Genomic DNA, 20,138 nt, shown 5'->3' with positions numbered 1-20,138 from the left:
TAATAAAATGAAATTAAAAAGTTAAAAATTACAGTAAATGTTTATTGCATTTAAGTGTTACAATAAAAGATACACTCCCATTGATCCCCCCAGATATGCTGTCTTCTTTTGAGCAAACTTAGCCTATCATTCTTGACACTTTCTGACACAGCTCTGGATGTACTCTTTCAGGAGTGTCTTTTGTTGGGCTGTTATAGCCGCTTCCATGTCCTGAGTCAACTTAAGATGTTTCCCTTGCGTCATCATTTTGACATTAGGAGAAACCCAGAAGTCGCAAGGTGCCATATCTACGGCCAAGGTGAGGACACACCATGTTTTCTTTCTTTTTTTTTTTTTTTTATGCGGTACCAGAGATTGAACTCAGGACCCTGCACTTGCCAAGCAAGCGCTTATTCTACTGAGCTATCTCCCTGGCCCTTTTTTGTCTGCCTGTTTACAGCCTCCCAAGAGCTGGGATTATAGGTGCACGCCACCACACCCAGTCTCAATCACAATGTCAGTGCACAGGGGCGGTGGGGTGGGGTAGAGCAGCACAGCAGGCCCAGGGATCAAACCCCCAGCCCTAATCTGCTGAGCTATTTGGCCAGCCCTGATGATGTACCTTTTATGGTAATAAAATTTTTTAAGTGAACATTTGGTGTATGTTTTTATCATGCCCATGTACGTGGTATCTAGTGATGCTGGTGGCAAATCTCAGGCGCCTGGGTGGCCGCTTATGGCCTCTGCTATACACTCACAGGCTCTCCCTCCACTTCTAGAGGAGGAAGAGGACCCTAGCAAGGACTGCCCCCGTGCTGTGTCTTCATGGGGATGAGGCCTCCATTGGCATTCTCAGCAATCTAGTGGTGTCTGAGGCAGGATTTTCCCATCTGGAGGACAGCAGTGGACACAGAGCCTGCTGGAACTCATTCTGGGTGAATACCCAGAAAGTGTCCTTTCCCACAGCCCCTCTCATGGCCAGACATGGAGGGGCCTCAGGGCTGTGGAAACCCCTGTTCCTACGCGGGGCTCTCCTAGCATCAACTGCAATCCCAGTGCAAAGACAAGGATGGGGTGTGGACACCTGAGGTGTCTGAAAGCCAGCTGTCCCCTCCCTTCCCATTTCTTCACACAGACCCAGGTTCAATTCAGTTTCAGGACAGCAGCACCTCGGTAGACCTGGGTAAGCCAACTCAATTCTTCTCTTCTCACAGTGCAACTGGACCCAGCCTGCCCAGCCCTCCCTGGCAACACCTCTCATACTCACCCTTCCTCTTCCTTTTCCTTTCCCTCCCCATCTCCCTGCCTGTTCCTTCACTCTTGTCACTCCTCTGTCCAGAATGTTTTCACACTTTTCTCCTCTCTTACCTCAGAGTAGTCCAGACTCCAAGCCCTGACTACAGCCCGCCTCCCTCACTGAGGCCTCCCAGTCTGACCAACAGGGCCAAAGCTGCACCTCAGGCCCTCCTTGGGGTGCCACCTGACAGCTTTCCCTCACTCTTTCCTGGCTTTGCTGTAGTCTTGCTTTGCCTCTTCCAGGGCAAGTGGCTTCCACCCACTGCATGGAAGATTCTGTTCTCTATGAACAGAGAGCAAAGAAAGTCATATAACCTAGGTGGGCTGGGACATCCTTGCCTGGACATTCTTGCTTTTGAGACATAACCTCAAAAGATTCTAGATTTCTGAATTTTAAAGAAAACTCTGTAACTACTGAATGAAGCCTGCATTGTCTCCATTTCCAAGCTGAGGAAGACAGAGGCCAAACAGAGCCTGTGTCCTGCCTGAAACCAAGGAGCAGACACGGAATCTAGCTCAAGACCCAAGCCCAGGCACTTCCTGCTCCATCAGTAGGAATGGCCAGGTGCGTGCCACATGGCTGGTCTCCATGGACAATGTTCTGGGGATCTCTACCACACACCCCTACCTGCCTCCTAGTGAACTCATACGTACATCCTGCACCTGGAGGGCTTTGCTGCTTCATTCAAGAGAGAAAAAAAATCCCACACACAATTCATTGCCCAAAAAATGGTATTACACCCGCTGTATGTTTCTATACTTTATACATTGTCCTAAATCCCTTTTAAAAATATCTTTAGGTTTTTTGTTTTTTGCGGGTTTTTTGTCCATGACTTTAAAACTTCTATAGCCTTCCCCTCTAAATGTCTCAGTGCATTACCCTCTTTTCTTTTCTTTCTTTCTTTCTTTCTTTCTTTCTTTCTTTCTTTTTTTTTTTTTTTTTTTTTTTGCAGAACCGGGGATTGAACTCAGACCACTACACTTGCCAAGGAAGCACTTATTCCTCTGAGCCATCTCCCCGGCCCCATTACCCCCTTTTTTCACATGAATTTGGCCATTTCCAAGATGCCAGCAGACTACATTCATATCCGGCGGTTGGTAAGAATCACAGCTTAGGCGCCCCAAGGGTTATGGCTGCCACCTGGTTCTCAGCAGCCAGGGCCACTCCCAGCGTTGCTCCGGCACGGAGACTGCTGCTGCCACCCAGCCTCCAGTGTGCCACAGCTCAAAGCAGCGCGCCCAGCCCTCGCTTAACTTCCACACGTGACCTCCAGGGTCTGCTTTAAATGCTCCCAAGATCTTCCCAGGACAGAAAATCACAAGCCACAAAGGAAAGGCCACCACTGAGGCCATCTTCACCTCCAAGTCCCTCTGTGGAAATCTTTGTTACTTGACTTTAGTATCTCTTTAGAGAGAGAGAACACAGGGAGGAAATTCTGGAGATCACTAGAGAGATTGAAAGGTTCTGAAACCTCTACAAAACTCCCATTATTATTATTATTATTATTATTATTATTATTATTTTTCTTTTTGAATCAGGGTCTCACCATACAGCTCAGGGTGGCCTTGAGCTCACTTTGCAGCATAGGCTGGTCTTGAACTTGAAAGGATCCTCCTGCCTCAGCCTCCTGAGTGCTGGGATTACAGGCATGCCCACTACTCCTAGCTAAGATTCACATCTTCAGCATTACAAAAATGTGGGTCCTCAGACACCAATTGAGACAAATGTTTTGTTTTGTATTTAGTACAAGGTCTCACTACACAAATCAGACTCACAGTGATCCTCCTGTTCTCAGCCTCCCCAAGTGCTGGAATTACAGACAGAGCCACCATGCCCAGTGTCAGTCACTATCTCAGGGAGCCCTGGGGGCGGGGCTGACAGCACACCCAGGATCGAACCTCAAGACAAAATTCTTGAATAAGATCATTTGTCATTCTCTACCCGTTCTCCGTCCATTCCCAATCTTCCACAATTAGTAAGGGCAGCCAACAATTTCTAAGAACCAACTACTGTGATGCCAAAAACTTCGCATACATCATCTCATTTAATTCTCCCAATGAAGGTATGAGAAATCGGAGGCCTACAGAAGCCACCTCAAGGTAGCCAGAATTAAAATGTAAACCTGATGCCAGTGTGTTCCCTCCAGCCATCACCAGCATCCTCTTGGTCACACATTATTTTCTTCCCCCCTGAAATAAGTACCTCTGAAGCAAAATCCTGTAGACCCATGCTGCAGAGAAGCCCAGGAGGCCCTCTTTGCTAGGGCAAGACTGTTCTGTCACAAAGGGGAGGGAAGACAGAAAAGGTGAAAAAAAGAGCAACAGTTCAAAAGCCAGCGTTAGCCTCTGGCTCTTCCTCTTGGTAGAGCTCTGACTAGAGGTCCTTGGACCTGAGAGGCTGGGTAGGAGCTCAGGGAGAGAGCTGGCGCCGGGAGCAAGGACTGCTCCGACCTGGGTCTGGGCCTGGGCTGACCAAGCCCTGCGTCCCCGCCACCTTCCCTCCTTGCCTCCCTCTCCCCATGCTCAGGGAGTCAGGGCAGCGGAGTCAGGGAAGTGACCGCCACAGCTGCACGGCCTGGAGCCAGAAAAGGCAGCAGCCGCGGTGGGCTCCCGCAGCCCCATATGGCGGTGCAGCTCCCACCCGGGAGCTTGGGGCTGTCCTGAGGAGAGGGTGGCCTGCGCCTCCGAGCTGCACAGCCCGCCTCTCAAAGCGAAAGCCCCAGACCCCAGAACATTTCAGCTCCACTGTGCTCCCTAGCTGCAATTCTTCACTACACCCGAGGGCTGAGCCGGCCAAGCCGCTGCTCTTCCCCCTAACTTCCTGAGGCCTGTTTTTTAAAACGCGTTATTAATGGTCAAGAGACGTCAACCAGAATCTGCCTGCCAGGATTTACGCGGCAAAGGAAATTTATATCCTGAAACGCAGGGAATAAAAATCAGTTCCAATTTTCTTCCAAACTTTTCACCTTAGAGAAAAATCGCAACTCTACACAAAACTAACTTGTGATTCCCACCCCCACACCCCACCCCAGTACTGGGGATTGAGCCCGGGGCCTTTGCACTGAGCTACTTCTATCCCTGCTCCTTTTTGTATTTTGAGACAGGGTCCTGCTAAAGTCGCTAAATTGCCCAACTGAGATCAAACTTGTGATCCTCCTGTCTCAGCCTCCCCGCGTGCTGGGATCGCAAGTGAACACCACCCCATCCAGCCAAAACTAACATTTTAAAAATGAAACGTCACCAGCAGCATTTGTGGTGCACTCACCCTCAGTGTCGGAGCCAATCTCATCCTCCACGCCGACCCCCGGCCTCTGTCCACCCACCGGCGCAGGGTGGCCAGGCCCAGCGTAATCGGGAAGAACTTCTCCCTGTGGACGGGCTGCGGGCGGGTCGGGGTCGGAAGGCAGGGGTCTCCGCTCGGAGTGGGGCTGCACGGCTCGGTCTCCAGGCTGGCGCGCGGAGCCCCCCTGGGAAGGATCCAGGGAATGTCCATCGACCTCTAAGAGAGCGGGGCTTCTGGTCCCCGCCTGATCCAAGGGCTGCACGTGGTCTCCTAAAGCAGGAGTCTCCGCGCCTCCCAGGGTTGCCGCCTCTTTGGTTGGAGGGTCCGCATTGGCAGATTCTGTTTCAGGGTAGGATAGCCCGTCACTAGTTGCTGGGTGGTCCACTGTGCTCTGAGCGTCCGGCGTCTCCCCTAGGTCGCTAGGGGGATATTCAACTTCCTCCTCATTCTCGTCGTAGTAATCCATATTGCCCTCTGTGTAGTCACCTTCCAGGGCGGCGGCGTGGCTGCCTGGATGCTCCCGGGGAGCCCAAGGTTGAGCTGTAGGAAGATCGCTTCCAATTGTGGCAGGCTGGAAGTTGTCCAGCGGGGAGCTGCTCCCAATATGAAAGGCCCACACTCCGGGGATCCCCATGTTGCTTAGTCTAAACAGAAAGGAAACAGTTCATCCTAACAAAAATATCCACTCACCCTCCTCCCCGCAAAGTGAGCACTTTAGCTTGACACTGAAAGACTATGAAGAGCAGATCAAGGAGTTTCCTGGGGTATAACGCACTGTAAAAGCAGACTTTGCGCTAACCAAAAAGATGATCCTGGAATTTATTTCATGCTATGTTTAGAATGCCATGCTATCAAGTTATAAATCTGCTCTGGAGGCCAAAGTGTCTTATCTAAAAATCTAGCTGAAAACAAACAGGCAGCATCGAAATATTTGATTCCCCACCACCACCACCACCACCACCACCACCAACTCAAGAACACTTTTGCTTCAAATTTACCACCAGACACATAAACAGCGACCAGTGCTAGGCGCTGGGGTCCTCCTGCCAAGCACGTGACACTTTTCACTACACTCTATAAGGTAGGAACAGCGGTAACGCCTAATTTTACTCAGAGAAAAATGGGTTAGAGAAATTAACTGTTGCTGAGTTCACATAACTAATCATTGGCAGAGCTTGGGTTCAGGTCAGTTGCTAGCACCACAAGCCCCTGTTCTAAACATCTACCCTACTGTATTCTATTGCAAGAAGCCAAAATACCGCCACTGGCAGTGGGATCACCACTATTCTACAGAATGTTAAACATACACCCTGTTCACAGGGACTGGACTATAAATTAAACCACAGAGCGTGGAGAATCAGTGTGAATACATTTTTAAAGTATATAAAGGTCTAAACAGGCTTGAGCAAATGTAGAACCAAGTTAAGGATGAAATAAGAACAGCTTCGTCAAAAGGAAAGGAGTCAGAGGTACAAGTCTTTCCAGAAATGTTTGGAAACAGATCACTCATTTTCTCCACTAGGGAAGAACAAGGACTCCACTCAGCCTTCCAAATATCCTAGTGAGCTGTAACTTTTTGAGTCAGTGATACATTTTTAAGAAAACAACTATTATATCTATATGGTGTTTAAAAAAAAAAATAAGTGAAAATTGAGCTGAGAAGGGCCTGAGTAGTTTGGACACAAGAATTTGTAGACTTTTCTGGTGTTTGTACAAAATGCTACGCTTGAGTTCTCCCACACTGTGGAATTTCCTTCAAAGTCAGCAGCAAGGAATAAGAATGACTAATAAGATAATTTAAAAATTCACTGAGTTCTATGAGAACAAAAGGCCTTTGCTCTTCGGGCTAGGTATTTGCCTGGGTATCTTCTAAAGCAACAGGAAATTCTGTAAGGACTGTTAATACTGGTTGCACTGGGGGGCCTGCCCATTAGCTCAGGTGTTTAAGTGCCTGCTGAAACAAAGCAGTCAGGCTCAGGATGCTGTGGTTCAATCCCCTCATCCTCAAGCCAAACCAGACCTGCCCTGAAGGCATCCTGAGCACCCCTTCCCCCCCCCAAAAAAAAAAAAAAATTACTGGTTGCACTTGAGACAGTAACCAGGGGTAATTTTTTTCTTTTATTTAACATTGTTGTTTGTTGACTGCACCTAGTTTTATATGAAATGTAAATTTCACTTTTAAAAATATCTGTGTCCTTCATTTTGGCTCTGTGTCTCACGCTTATACAATTATTCTTGAATAATTCTGAGATTTTTGAGAGGCATCAAATATAAAAATGAGAGAGAGGCCTGGAAGGGATAAGTAAAAGTGTCGCGCGCGCGCGTGTGTGTGTGTGTGCGTGTGTGCGTGCGTGCGTGAGCGTTTAGGCCTCTGGTGGAGGAACACAACGATTCTCCCACAGGCTCCTTGGCCTCCGCTGGCTCCTGCGGCCTTGCAGATGTCAGCACCTACTCTAGCACTCTGCACTGGTTGAGCCATCAGTCCAACTAGCTTATCAGAGGACAAGTTGCTGGTATGCACAGTCTGGGCTTTCAAAATCTGTGAATTTCAAATGCTCGGCCCCTCTCAGCTCTTCCTAATATCTGAGGCGTACAGACACTGAGAGCTACTGAGTAGAAGAGAAGGGTACACAGGAGAGAGGAGGGAGGGGACGGACGAGAGCATGAGTAAACACCCCAGAACCTGGATTCAAGGGCTGCTCAGATGGAGCCCTAAAGACGCCTGACACGAAGAGAAGAACTCAGCACAAAGGAGGGTGAGGTTCAGGTCTCACGCCTGAGCTCTGACTGCGGCTTGGCCACTCCAAACTCACAGGCCACTGACTTAACTTTCTAAGCTTCTCTGTAAAATTGAGACTATAGTAGCGCTTGTCTCCTTTGATTCTGGTGAATTTTAATCAAGACAACATCTGGAAGCGTTTAGCAAAATGCTTAGCAAACCATAAGCCCCCAGTCAATGTGAGCTCCGAGTAACCATCTGCCGCTGGAGCTGTCTGCCACACCCTCTGGCGGAGCGGAGTGAACAGTGTGAGTAGTTCCTCAACCTGGAATGACTTCCTAAACCAAGAAGGAGCTAGAGAAGCCAGGAAGCAACTTAGGAACCCTGGACTAGTATCTAGGAAAGAAAGAAAACCAAAAATCTAAAATACCATAGTTAATAAATATCACTGTGGCTCAATGCAACAAGGGTTATGCTGAAGCAGACTGCAACCACACTGGGAATAAGGACCAGGTGCAATTCTGGCCACACCCCCAGAAAACCATGACATCAGGTCATGAAGGCATAACGACATCCTGAGACTTCTAACCATCTATCATCCATTAGTTGTATTTATTGATTTTTTTCTGGGTTAGATTACTCATAATTTAATTTTTAACAGTATCCATCCCAAAGACAGACTCACAGCGTCTCTTCCTATGAAATGATTAACCCCCAAATCCACCATCAAGGCAGCTATTTTCCTGCAGATTTTTATGTGGCTCCACAAACAATGTTTTTCATAGCGAGCCTCAGTGGACCCTGCAAACACACACACACACACACACACACACACACACACACACACACACACACAGCCCTACAGAAACATATACGCACTGTTATTTCTATTTTCTAAACCCAATAGGGCAGGAGAATAAGGGAAACTGTTCTCCCAAGGGTTCCATTTAGTCCCTGGCTTTGATCTGATGCCTTTCTTACAAGCCACTGAGCTACTGTTTAGTGGTCTGTGGCCACTGGAGGTCAGAAGCCCATGAAAGGTCATGACATTCAAGGGCCAAGAGCTCTTTTACTTACTGGTAGAGATTTTTCACAGACTGTTCAGTGCTAGTCAGGCTGAAGTACGGCCCTTCTCGCTTCATGTCCTCGGCCTCCCCTCTGCAGAAGCCCACCCGAGCTGGAAGCAGCAGCTGGACGTTGTAAGACTCTTTGGGGCGAGTGCCAAAGAACTGCAGCCCGTCGGCGGGGTAGAGAAAGATTGCGAAGCTATCAGACCTATCGTAGGCCAAAACCGCCTGGAACGTGTTCAGCTGTGAAAAAGGAATTGGAAACATCCTTTAAACAAACAAACAAACAAAGCAACACAAGCAAAGCATCAAAGGACAAAGAATTTTCACCCTTCTCAGAATTCCCCCAAGGCAGTTTTATGTTTGTATTAGGATATGTTTGAGACAACTTTTTTTTTTTTTTTTGTATTTTAGGGAAGGGTCTACAGGATGTTCAGGGTCTTCCTATTAGATCAGACTCATAGTGATCCACACATTTACAGCCTCCCAAGAGCTGGGGTTATAGGCACGCGCCACCATGCCCAGTTGAAACAACTTCTGACATTGCCAGTCCTATGGATAACCCACTACTATTATGGACTACTGGCCTATATTAGATAACTTTGCTGAATTCACACACCTACAATATTTAAATGGCAATGGAATACCCATCTCCGACAAAGCTAAACAATATAAGAGACTATAAATGAAGGACCATTTTGTATATGTGCATACAAAATAGGATAGATACACAGCTACTTTCTCTTAATTCAGTGAAAAGAAAGATTTGTACTAATAGTGTTTGGACAGGATATCATGTCTGTAACTTGTACTATGAATAACTCCTACGACGACAACAATACGCAATGTATTAATTACTGTAACTGTCCTACTAACCTGTTTTGAAACGGTCTCATTGCTATTTGTTTCTCAATAAAATTAATTTTTAAAAATAGATACTAAAGGCCAGGGAGATAGCTCAGTGGAATAAGTGCTTCCCTGGCAAGCATAAGGGTCTGAGTTCAATCCCCGGTTCCACAAAAAAAAAAAAAAAAAAAAAAAAAAAAAAAAAGATATGTTTGAGGGCCAGCAAGATAGCTCAGCAGACTAAGTGCCTGCTTAGGCAAGCACAGGGACCAGGATTCAATCCCCAGCACCACATGCCACACTGGCCCAACCCCCAAGAGTGCTGAGCCAGCCACGGAGACCGGGTTTACTACAAGTCCGAGTTGCATAGCAAGACCCTGTATCAAACACATATTTTTTTTTTTTTTAAAAAAGGCATTTGTTTGACATTCCCAGCAATTATACTATGTTAACCTCGTGGAAGTTGTCATACAGATATTACATCATGATTATGTCCCCTCCCCCTTTCTCCAGACCACCTTCTCATCTTCACAATCTCCCTGTCCATTTTTCTTTTATTTTGCTCTTTAAATTATTTATAGTGGGGGTTCCTCATATCAGAGAAACTATATGATATTTAACTTTGTCTGATTAATTTCACTTAGAACTGCAGTCTCAAGATCCACCCATTGTCTCACAAGTGACTCAAATTTATCCTTCTTTGGGGCTGAGTAGTACTCCATTCCCAAGTCAGTTTTAAATACAATCTCCTCTAGAGCTTCCTCTTCAATTCTAAATATAAGTTTATAAATGATGTTATTTATTAAAAGCATCACCCATCAATGTAGATCATCAGTTGAAATATGTACAGGTAAAATATAGGTTAAATTTTTTTTTTTTTGAAGTTTCAAACTTCTCTCATTAAACCTCATCTGGAGGTAAGTGAATATAGCAAAATGAACTTGTCCGATCCTATAGACACTGTCCTAGTTTGGAATTCTGGGCGCTCACTGCCTGTCATCTGGATGACCCACTCATCTCTATATGAAATGCCACGATGGATGAGCACTGTGTTAGGCACTGGCTGACCCAAAGGCCTCTCTATTGCGTTCATAGCCTCACCTACATCTTCCCTGCAGCTGCGGAGCCATTGTCACATTACGTGTGGGAGGAAAGACGCAGGGACTAGCAAGCAGGCGTGCCTAGGGTCACGCAGGTGCCAGCAGCCAGCCGAGCCCCTGCCCCGCACCTCCGGTCAGCCTGAGCCTCCCTGCATGCCAGCCAGTGGATTCTCCCAGCCTCAACTGCTCGAAGCATAGTTCTGTTGTGTCTTCCTCAGATCCCTTACTGGCACCCTTCTGCACCACAAGCCACCCGCTGGACATGACCTAAGTCCCTGCTGAATTCCTGGCTCGCTGACCCTCTGTAACATCCTGTGAGCATTTCCAGAACATTCCACCCGCGCAGTGGCCGTGGGACTGCAAAGCCCATTCTCCTTCCCATTGGACCCTGAACAGCCGGCTGTGTGCTGAGCTCCACGCATCATGCCTGGTGCTAAAATGCACAGGAGCAAAGGACAATGCAAAGTACCCAGGGGAGTCCTCCTTTTATGGGAGGAAAGCAGCAGGGGTCATGGGGACAGTGGAGCATGTGTGCCCAAGGCCTCGGGTGGGGGGTAGGCAGGTACCACAGTGAGCTGTGAGCCTGGGAGTGGATTAACCCTGCAGGAGCCAAAGCAGAGCAGAAAAAGGCCACAGAGAGACCTGGGAGCCTGAGGAGCTACAGCTCAACCCCAAGTGACTGCAGAATCACCCTTTCATTTTATTCTATTTGATTTTTTTGAGACAGGATTTCGCTATGCAGTTGAAGCCCGCCTTAAACTTACCTTTGTAGCCTACGCTGGCCTTGGACTTCCAGGTCTTGTCCTGCCTCAGCCTCCCCAATGTTCACCTTACAGGTGGGGACCACCACGCCCAGCCCAGAATCGCCTTTCGATGTCCTAGTTACTCTCATATTTTCAATAACACACTTCTGACCTTCACCTTCATCCAGATATTATCCCTCTCCCTTTTCCAAAGGACAGCAACAGTGCTTGGGTGCTTACTTAGGACTCTGTGTCCTTCACTAGATCAGAACTAGAAGGCATTTTAAGAATATTACTTATTTCATAAATGACATGACCTTGGACATGTCCATTTATTGAAGACCATGAACTTCTCATACTGCTAGGCAGCAAATGAAGCACAGAAAATAGCGTTCCATTGAACTAAAAAAAATAGCCCTGGGTCCTTCTCTGTGGTGTGCTCTTTCCTAATGTTATTTTTTTTCTTTCAGGGTTTAATTTTAAAGCATCATTTCGAGGTCTTGTAGATACAGCACAGAACTGTAGAAATCATTTTCAGAAAAAAGCAAATATGCTAAGATCTCAGACAAAAAGTTATTTTGTTCTTTCTTTCTTTCTTTCTTTCTTTCTTTCTTTCTTTCTTTCTTTCCTTCTTTCTTTTCTTGCACTCAGTTTACTAACTAATAGCCAGAGAGTCTGGTGTAATTGTTATTGCTGAGTTTGTTAACTGTTCCATCAGCAAAATTTGACTTTTAAGGAATGTTTTCTAGAACCTCATAGATAAGAAGCCTTAACTTCTGCCAAATGTAAACGAAGGTTGTTTTCCCCACCGTGTCTACATGTAATTCATTTCAGAGTTTAACATCGATCAGAATAAGGAAAGTTCAACCAGGGAGAGAAGAGTCGGCAGGGGAGGAGAAGGGACCCTGTTGGAGTAGATGCCCTGCCCCAATGAGCTCGAAAATCTCATTTTAAACAGCTAAGCCCTGAAGCTGCTGGCACCAATCATCCCCAGTCAAGGGAAGAGAGGGGAAATCCTGGTCCTAAGTGTAGAGAAAGTCTGTAAGATAAGGGGGTTGTAGAGATGGTGAGGAAGGGAGGGGACGGGAGGAAGGCCAGGCACAAGTAAACAGACCTGGGAAAGGGAGAGTCTGGCTTTTCACGGTGGAATCTGAGCATGCAGCACTGTATTTCTCCTTCCCTTGGTCAGCCAACATGCATTTCAATTACAATGTAGTCAATGTATTTTCAATGCCACCCTTGAGACAAGTACTCGTTATAGACGCAAGTGTTTAATTTCCGTATTTCCACTGAAACAGGCAAACATCAGAGGAAGACAACTTCCTTTTCAATAGAATTTATGATCACAAGTGACTCTCTGAAAGAGTCGGGTGGTTTAAAAACCACCACACTCCAACGTTCAGTCAGTTTTACAAAATTCCACACTGAATTGCTGAAGAGCCCGCTTCATGCAGGCCTGAAGGGCTCCTCCTCCGAACTCCTTGACGAGCTTCCAAACCGGAAAGGTCCCAGCATTCCTAGATATAACCCTCTGCGAGAGCCCCACACACTCGGGCTCCCAAGGAAAACCCTCAGATGGGCTGCCAACTCTGCGGCACGGTCACTGGCTCCCAGCATGGCCAGGGTCTAAGAGCACCAAGGGGCCCCGGGGTGGGCGGGGCAGCACAGAGTGGGTTAGGCCAAAGGCTGCCCTGCTTCTAGCTTTCTGCCATCTGTTATCAACAAGAGAAAGGCCAGAACCCCAGCAGAAAGCAAGAGTCCGCCTCCTTCACGCAGACACAGGGCATCACCCCTCAGTGTTGATGTGACACTCGACAGAGCTGGGCTGACAGACAGAAAATGTGTCCCTCTAAGAGTTTCTATATTTGCAATTTGTTCAATAATGTCAGCCATCTACCGAAAAAAAAAGTCAGAATTGTCACCCCTATCCTCAAGGGGTTTGCCTGAGGTTTACCAAAGCAAAAACAGAAATGAAGAGCAGGGTGAGTCCTCCAGGGGTCACTAAGTTGTCCTTAGGGCTCCATGCTCTCCAGGGTCAGGAGGCCCTTGGCTCTGACTTGTGTGTTTTCAGTTCTTCTCGTACTCCTTCATCTCCCACCGCCTGAAGGACACTATCGCGGGCGTACTGACCACATTCACTCGTCCTTCTACTGTGTCCTATAGAACTTGCCAAAAACCCAGAGATAATGCTCAATGTTATCACATCCCTAAGAGTCTGTCCTTCCTGATACTTAGTCGAGCAAAATTTCATATTTGTCTATAGTTTCTAGGCCTTTACAGCCATATCTCAGACTCAGGATCAATGTTCAGTTAAGTGATAGGTCTCTCTCTTCCAGACCCCAGATCCAGAAGTCAAAACACCAGCACAAAGGACAACTCTCTTGGTCAATGACAATCATGCTTGACAACAGATCAGAACCCCAGTCCCCACGGAGGCCTCCACTGAGCAACCTCCCATTCACCTCTTCCGTCACTGCCCTGCGGTTCCTTTATCCTTATCTCCATCCTCAGCGCTCCCGGCCTCTTCTAGGACGTGCCTGGCGCAGAACAGTCTCCGCCACCTCATGCCCTATATCCGTTCTTTACAACGAGACCTAAAGTCTAAGTCAACAAAAACATTCCACACACTTACTCCCCACATCTGTGTAATCCTGCTCTTTGTAACCTCCATCCTTAAATGACACCACCATCACATTACCCCGCCCCTGAAAACAAACAAACACACACACAAAAAAAACAACAAAACCCAGAGCTAAAGTACACGCTGGTCTCCATGTCTTCCACGAATAGGTTCCTTGAAGGTCAACACCACAACTCTGCTCCGCGAACCGCCTGTTAGCTCAAGAAGTCTGAGATTAATTGAGTTGATAAGCACTATTTGTGTACATTTTTTCCAGTGCAATTACACTTTGGCATTCCTGCAGTGTTGGGCACTGTGTCCTGTCACACTGAGTGTGACGATCCACGAACAGAAAGGGCACCAACTGAAACCGTTTTAAATCGCAAAGATGCCATTCCTCTGATAACTTCGACTTTCCAGTCCCTTTGCAAGAAAATGTGCCAAGCCTGAAGAAAGCCTTGTAAAACTCACATAGTCCTTCAAGCAAAATAGATTAGGTTTGCCAAAAAAAAAAAAAGTCCTCCAAAAAACTATTAAAGCTAGAGCTCAAGTCCCAGGACTCTTCAAAGTATTTAGAAGAACTTTCAATGTGGGTAATTGAAAAAACATCCTTGGCCCAAACAGAAACCTCAACTCTCCTTTCTAAATGAAAACATTCTAAGACCAATTCAACATACAGCCATAGTGAAGAATTATTTTGATGAGCAAAGTTAAAAAAAAGAGAGAATCTACAAAGCTTTTCCTGCCCTAACTTCACTTTCCCCAAAATAAGTCAGAAAAAGTCATCTTTTTTTTATAAGAGCAAAATTATTGAGGCTAAGAAAGTCTCTGTCCAAGAAAGGGATAGAAGGGTAACCGAGAGGGCTGCCCCCCCAAAAAAGGGAATCTTTACACAGTGGACTTTCATCACTGTATCTTTACAAGATAGTAAAACAAAAGAACTAGAACCTGGGGCTCTAGTGGGGCAAATTTGTTGGGGGCCAGGATTGGCTTTTAGTGGGATCAGTAGGCTTAAAGAGCCTGGCCCTTGTTCTTCCTGTTTAGGGGGATACATGTGAGAAGGTTTCCATGAGAAAGTAACTTTCAAGGGCCAGCCAAATAGCTCAGGCGCAGGGGCTGGGGGTTGGACCCCTGGGCCTGCCATGCTGGCCCCACCCCCAGGGCACACTGAGACAGCGATTGAGATTAGGCAAGGTGGCACGCACCTGTAATCCCAGCTCTAGGGAGGCTGTAAATCGGGGAAGAGGGCATCACTATGAGTCCAATCTAGTAGTGAGACCCTGAACACCCTGTAACCCTTCCCTAAAGTAAAAATTTTTTTAAAAAGAAAGTAACTTTCAGCCTGCACTGAGTAGAACATTCTCAATGGAATGAATCGCATGTGTCATCCTTGTGCTATAAAGTGGGATGTGTTAGGACCCTGTGGATGACATTTGGTTATAGAGACACAGAGCCAGAGAGGCCAGGGAAGCCAGGAGGCCAGGAAAACAAACAAGGGCCCGCAACAAATAACAAGCTAAACTGGGGAACCGAGACTGGCTCAGCATTTGCACACATTAGGTCTAAGGGGCTGGAATGATACTTAAAAACACTGCCTCAGTTAATTCTCATGATAATCCTGTGAGGGTTGGGGTGGCTGCCTCGATTTATAGGTCAGGAAACCAAGATCAAGGCTGAGTGTCTACTTCCAAAGTCACCGGAGAAGACTTGCAAATTCATTTTTTTTTCCAAAATGTGTTTACGTCGCCACTGATTTCACCACTGTCCTGAAAATTCGGCGAGAGAAGCACTATATGCAGCATGCAGAAGCAATGCAGGAGAACAGTGGATGAAGCCACCGTGCCGGCATGACAACTTTTATTTCAAATAAGCCCTCACAGACTTGGTACCCAAATGCTGGAGCACGATTTCATGACTCCAATTCATCAACGTTGTCACTGCTTTCTTGCTTAAAAGATGCACACGCAGCCGAGGCTCTTCAGAGCACCGGAAGTGACGCTGGCATCAGGAGTAGCCTTCGAGCAGATTTCCTTCCAAGCTCAAGCTTCCTTTGAATGAAAACTCTTCTAAGGACCCTTCTGGTACCCAATTCACATCAGGACAATAAAACTTAAGGCTTACTTGCTGAAGTCTGGGGAAAGACATAGCTGTTGCTGTTTCTGCTTTTACCACCTATACCAGGGAAGTGGGGCTAGCCAAACAAACAAACAAACAAAAAAACACTGAAAACTCAAGAAACTTGTATTTTAAACTTGCCTTTTCCTCCCTAAGAGCAGGATTTGGGCAATTGCTTTGTCTTGTACTTGCCATTTATCTATGAAATGCAAACCGTGATTCTCGTACTTATCTGATAGGATTGTGGTGGAATGATAGCATGATAAAATATTGATGCAAGAATTTGACAAGATAGCTTGAATAAACAACATTTAATAATTACCTAAGTAGTCACTCTGTTCTTTGTCTCCTTACCTCCTCAACAAAGTCAGAAAAGAGCTCCCTTTAAAACGAAACAGGGGCCGGGAAAATAGCTGGGGCCGGGGAAATAGCTCAGTAGAATAAGCGCTTGCCTGGCAAGCGCAAGGGCCTGAGTTCAATCCCCGGTTCTGCCAAAAAATAAATAAATAAATAAATAAATAAATAAATAAAACAAAACAAAATAAAACCAGAAATACCTGCCTAAAATACTGCAAATGTTCACTACTACAACTTAAGGACCAAACGCAAACTCTCCCAGAACATGACCCACCTGGGCTCCTGGCTTCCCAGGCCTCTCCGGCTCTGTGTCTTTGTAACCAAATGCCATCTACAGTGTCCTAACATATCCTATTTTATAGCACAAGGGTGACACATGTGATTCAGTCCATCGAGAATGTTCTACTCAGTGCAGACTGAAAGTTACTTTCTCAGGGAAACCTTCCCACATATACACCCTGAACAGGAAAAGTCAGGGCCAGGATCCTTAAGCCAAGAGACTACTTATTCCACTGAAAACCATTGAGGGTCCCCAACAAATATGAGTCCCACTGGATGAAAATTATGTCCTTTCACAGTGTCTATCCCTATGCTGACATACAGTAAGTACAATCATGGTTTGTTGAATGAATAAATCTCAATGGTGTTAGAATATAACTTATATGCACAAAAATATGTCCTCAGTTTTGTAAAATAGCTATAAGAATGTATAATAAAGTATTAGCACTGGTGACTTTCAAGTTAGTGGAATTATAAATAACATTTAGTTTTCTACTATCATCAGCATGTGATATTTAATTTTAATTATACATATATATATATATATATATATTTTTTTTTTTTTTTTTGAGACAAGGTCTTGCTATGAAGTTTAGGCTGGTTATGTGCTCATTTTGTAGCCTCCAGTCTGGCCTCGAACTTGCAGAGCTCTTCCTGTCTCAACCTCCCAAGTGCTGGGATTACAGGCATGTGCCACCATGCCTGGTTTTTAATTATGTTTTTTGCACTTATAAACAAAAATGAATGAATGAAACATAAAGGTAGGGGCTTTCCTTATTGTCTTTGTGTCCTCAGCACTTGGCTTGTACTCCATGCAAAGATGCTCAGTGTTTGTTTGAACTGACCCTCCATCAATTCAAATGATCTTGATTCTTAGGTCTTCTTTGCTTAGTACAGGTTTTAGGACACAACACTCGGACACTAAGAACACAGACCATCAGGCCACCATCTTGACTAGGCAGTGACCATGAGCAAGCTTCAGATGCACCACCCACAGCTAAGAAACAGGATGATGAGTTAAAATAAATAAGATGGTTTCTTGGGCTGGGGAGATGGCTCAGTGGCTTAAGCGCCTGCCTGGCAAGCACAAGGTCCTGAGTTCAATCCCTGGTACCCGAAAAAAAAAATTGTTTCAGCCCTTGCAGCATGATGATTTATATTTGGGCCTTCTTTCTTTCTTTCTTTCTTTCTTTCTTTCTTTCTTTCTTTCTTTCTTTTGTCTTTTTGAGACAAGTTCTCACTATACAGTTTAGGCTATCCTTGAGCTCACTTTGTAGCCCAGGTTGGTCTCGAATTCACAAGCATTCTCCTGCCTCAGTCTCCTGAGTGCTGGGATTACAGGAATGCATCCCCATGCCCAGCATGGGTATAACTGCACAGAAGGAATTTTTTACCTACTCCAGAAATGAGGCAATTTGCCATTTACCAAACTACCTTGGCCCCACCCAATGTTTATTTGGAATACTTCCAACCTTGCTTCCCAAGACCAAAGTCTGGAGCCTAGGTTGTTTTCCTTTCTGCAGATAGAGACGATAAAACACTTCTCAGGCAGTCTCCAGTAAATGAAAGATCGTGTAAACTGGAATCTGGAGGGCAAACTGGCAAAAGCTATAAAGGATCTTCCAAAAAGTACATTCCCTCTGGCCCAGTTGTACTTCCTGGGATGTGCAAAGATTGTAGTTTTCTAAAAAGTTCTTCCTGGTATTATTTATAATAATGAAAACAAGGGCATGACTTTAATGGTCACTGGGAACACGGGTTGAGAAATCTGTGGCCAATAAACTGAAATATCACACAGTCATTATAAATAATGTCATAGAAACATATTTATTGACAATGCAACATATTCAAGATACCCTAATCTAAACAAGCAAGCTACATTACAGCATTGGCAATGGAAACTCATTCTTGTTAACAATCAGCAATAAATATGCAGAAAGATGCTGGAAAACCTACATTAAAAAGAAATGTTTAACAGTAACAAAAAAAAAAAACGAGTTTTCGCTCTCTTTAAAATTTCTAGTGTTTTCTAATCTTTCTTTTAATGGACATATATAACCAAAACTACCTGCAAACTAACAGGTGAGTCTAACAATAAACTGCCCTGTGTTCCCAGGATCTTTGGCAAAGCCACTCTGGTTCTCATTTATCCCAACCAGTTTTCCCTGCGACAGCGACCACGTGTCAGAGCCTCAGAAGACTGGGGGGGGGGGGGAACGACCCTCTGCACCTCCCAGGCCTCCGAGCGCTGGTACCACCAAAAGTTCAATACAAGAGCACACTCAGAAGGAACTCCCAGCTGGTCCCTGGGTTCCTGTTCGGAATTCAAGCCCGCGGCTAGGCTCGCTCAGCGGGGGTGGTCGGGTCCCTCGGTCACTTACCTCCCCAGAGGGCTGAGCCCCCCGCCTGACCTCCTCGTAGGCGCCGACGCGCTCCCAGGTGGCCAGGAAGGCGTGGGTGGGGATGAAGCCGGCGGCGGAGCGCGGGAAGCCGGTGCGCACGTAGCTGGCAGCCAGGCGCAGCACAGCCGGCGAGGTGTCCTCGCGGAACAACACCCGGCCCCTGCCCTGGCTCGTGTCGATGTCTGCCAGAAAGGGGGCGATGGCCGGGAAGTCGGTAGGGAAATCATCGTCCACATATTGGGTCTCCCTGGGAAAGTCCTGGGTGGAGATGATGCCGTTGGTGCCCACCTAGGAGGCGAGAGGGACAAAACGGTGACGGTCACTCACTCAGTCCCCAGGGCGCGGCCACCGCGGCTCCAGCCGGCCCCACGAGAAAAGAAGGGGCGAAAAGCCTCTTCTTCCTCTCTGGCTGGGGGTCCAGTGCCACTACGGCGACGGTCACTGCGCGGCGCCACGGGTCTGGGTGCCCTGAACTCGCCCACCTTCTCACGCCCCAAACGGCCCTGGAGCTCCCAGGGACACAGCGCCCAGCTGTGCAGATGCGCACAGCCTTCTCGCAGCCCTCGCTGCGAGCCCTGCCTTCCTCGCTGCCCCGGGCGCAGACGTGGCTGGAAACGGTTCTCACTTCCCCGGCAGGGCAGGGCAAGGCTTCCTCCCCCACGCGGGCTCCCGCAGCTGTACTGAGGCAAAGCTACTTCTCCTGGGAGGACGGCGGAGCCTGGGCTCTTTCCTCCTCTGAAGGCAGGGTTCCTGGGAGCGGATCCCTTCCCCGATCCCCAAGAAGCAGCAGTACGCGCGCCGGGGAGCGCCCCCAGAGGCGCTGAACTTACGAAGAGGCTGCCGAACTGGGCATCCAAGAAGCGCAGCGGGAGCGCCAGCTGCAGGGGTGCCGAGCTCTCGTCGTCGCCTTCCTGCAAGAGCTGGTCTCCCCGCGACTCCCCGTAGGGGAAGAGCTCGTCTGGGCGCAGCGCCGCGGCTCGCGACAGCAGCAGGAGCAGCAGCGGCAGCGGTGGCGACGGCGGCCAGGCCGCCCGGTTCCCCGGCATGCTCGCTCCGCCCGAGGGCTGCCCCACCACCGCGCGTCCCTGCCAGCCCCACCGGCCTCGAACCTGGGTCCCCGCGGGCCCGCCCCGCGCGCCGATTGGCTGCCGGCCTTGGCCAGGAACCAATCACGAGCTCTGAGAAAGTCGCGCAGCGCCAGCCACATCTGGTTCTCATTACGCTTTCGGAGCAGTGGCTGGGCTGCTCCAGGCGCCCGTCCTGCGCTCCCTGAGAGCTCCCGGGGTCCCCCGTCGGGGGTGACCCGCGGGCCCCGCTTCCGGGACCTGACGG

The 20,138-nt window shown here is 47.5% G+C and overlaps 1 protein-coding gene across 2 annotated transcripts in view; it reads right to left on the bottom strand.

Annotated features, from left to right (window-relative positions):
• Window positions 1–19,914, bottom strand: part of Nid2 (nidogen 2) — a 61,561-nt gene extending 41,647 nt beyond the window's left edge. For both annotated transcript variants that reach the window (XM_023723718.1, XM_023723719.1), the window contains exons 1-4: window positions 19,637–19,914; window positions 18,786–19,094; window positions 8,355–8,587; window positions 4,541–5,202 (exon numbers count right to left, since the gene is read on the bottom strand). In XM_023723718.1, the coding sequence (XP_023579486.1) occupies window positions 4,541–5,202; window positions 8,355–8,587; window positions 18,786–19,094; window positions 19,637–19,852 (1,420 nt within the window). In that variant the 5' untranslated portion in view covers window positions 19,853–19,914. The remainder of the gene's footprint in view (window positions 1–4,540; window positions 5,203–8,354; window positions 8,588–18,785; window positions 19,095–19,636) is intronic.
• Between the last annotated feature and the right edge of the window lie 224 nt (window positions 19,915–20,138).

Source organism: Octodon degus, unplaced genomic scaffold (genome assembly GCF_000260255.1).
Source record: "Octodon degus isolate 3935 unplaced genomic scaffold, OctDeg1.0 scaffold00102, whole genome shotgun sequence".
In the NCBI taxonomy this organism is placed as follows: Eukaryota; Metazoa; Chordata; class Mammalia; order Rodentia; family Octodontidae; genus Octodon; species Octodon degus.
This window is presented reverse-complemented; position numbering and strand designations above follow the sequence as displayed.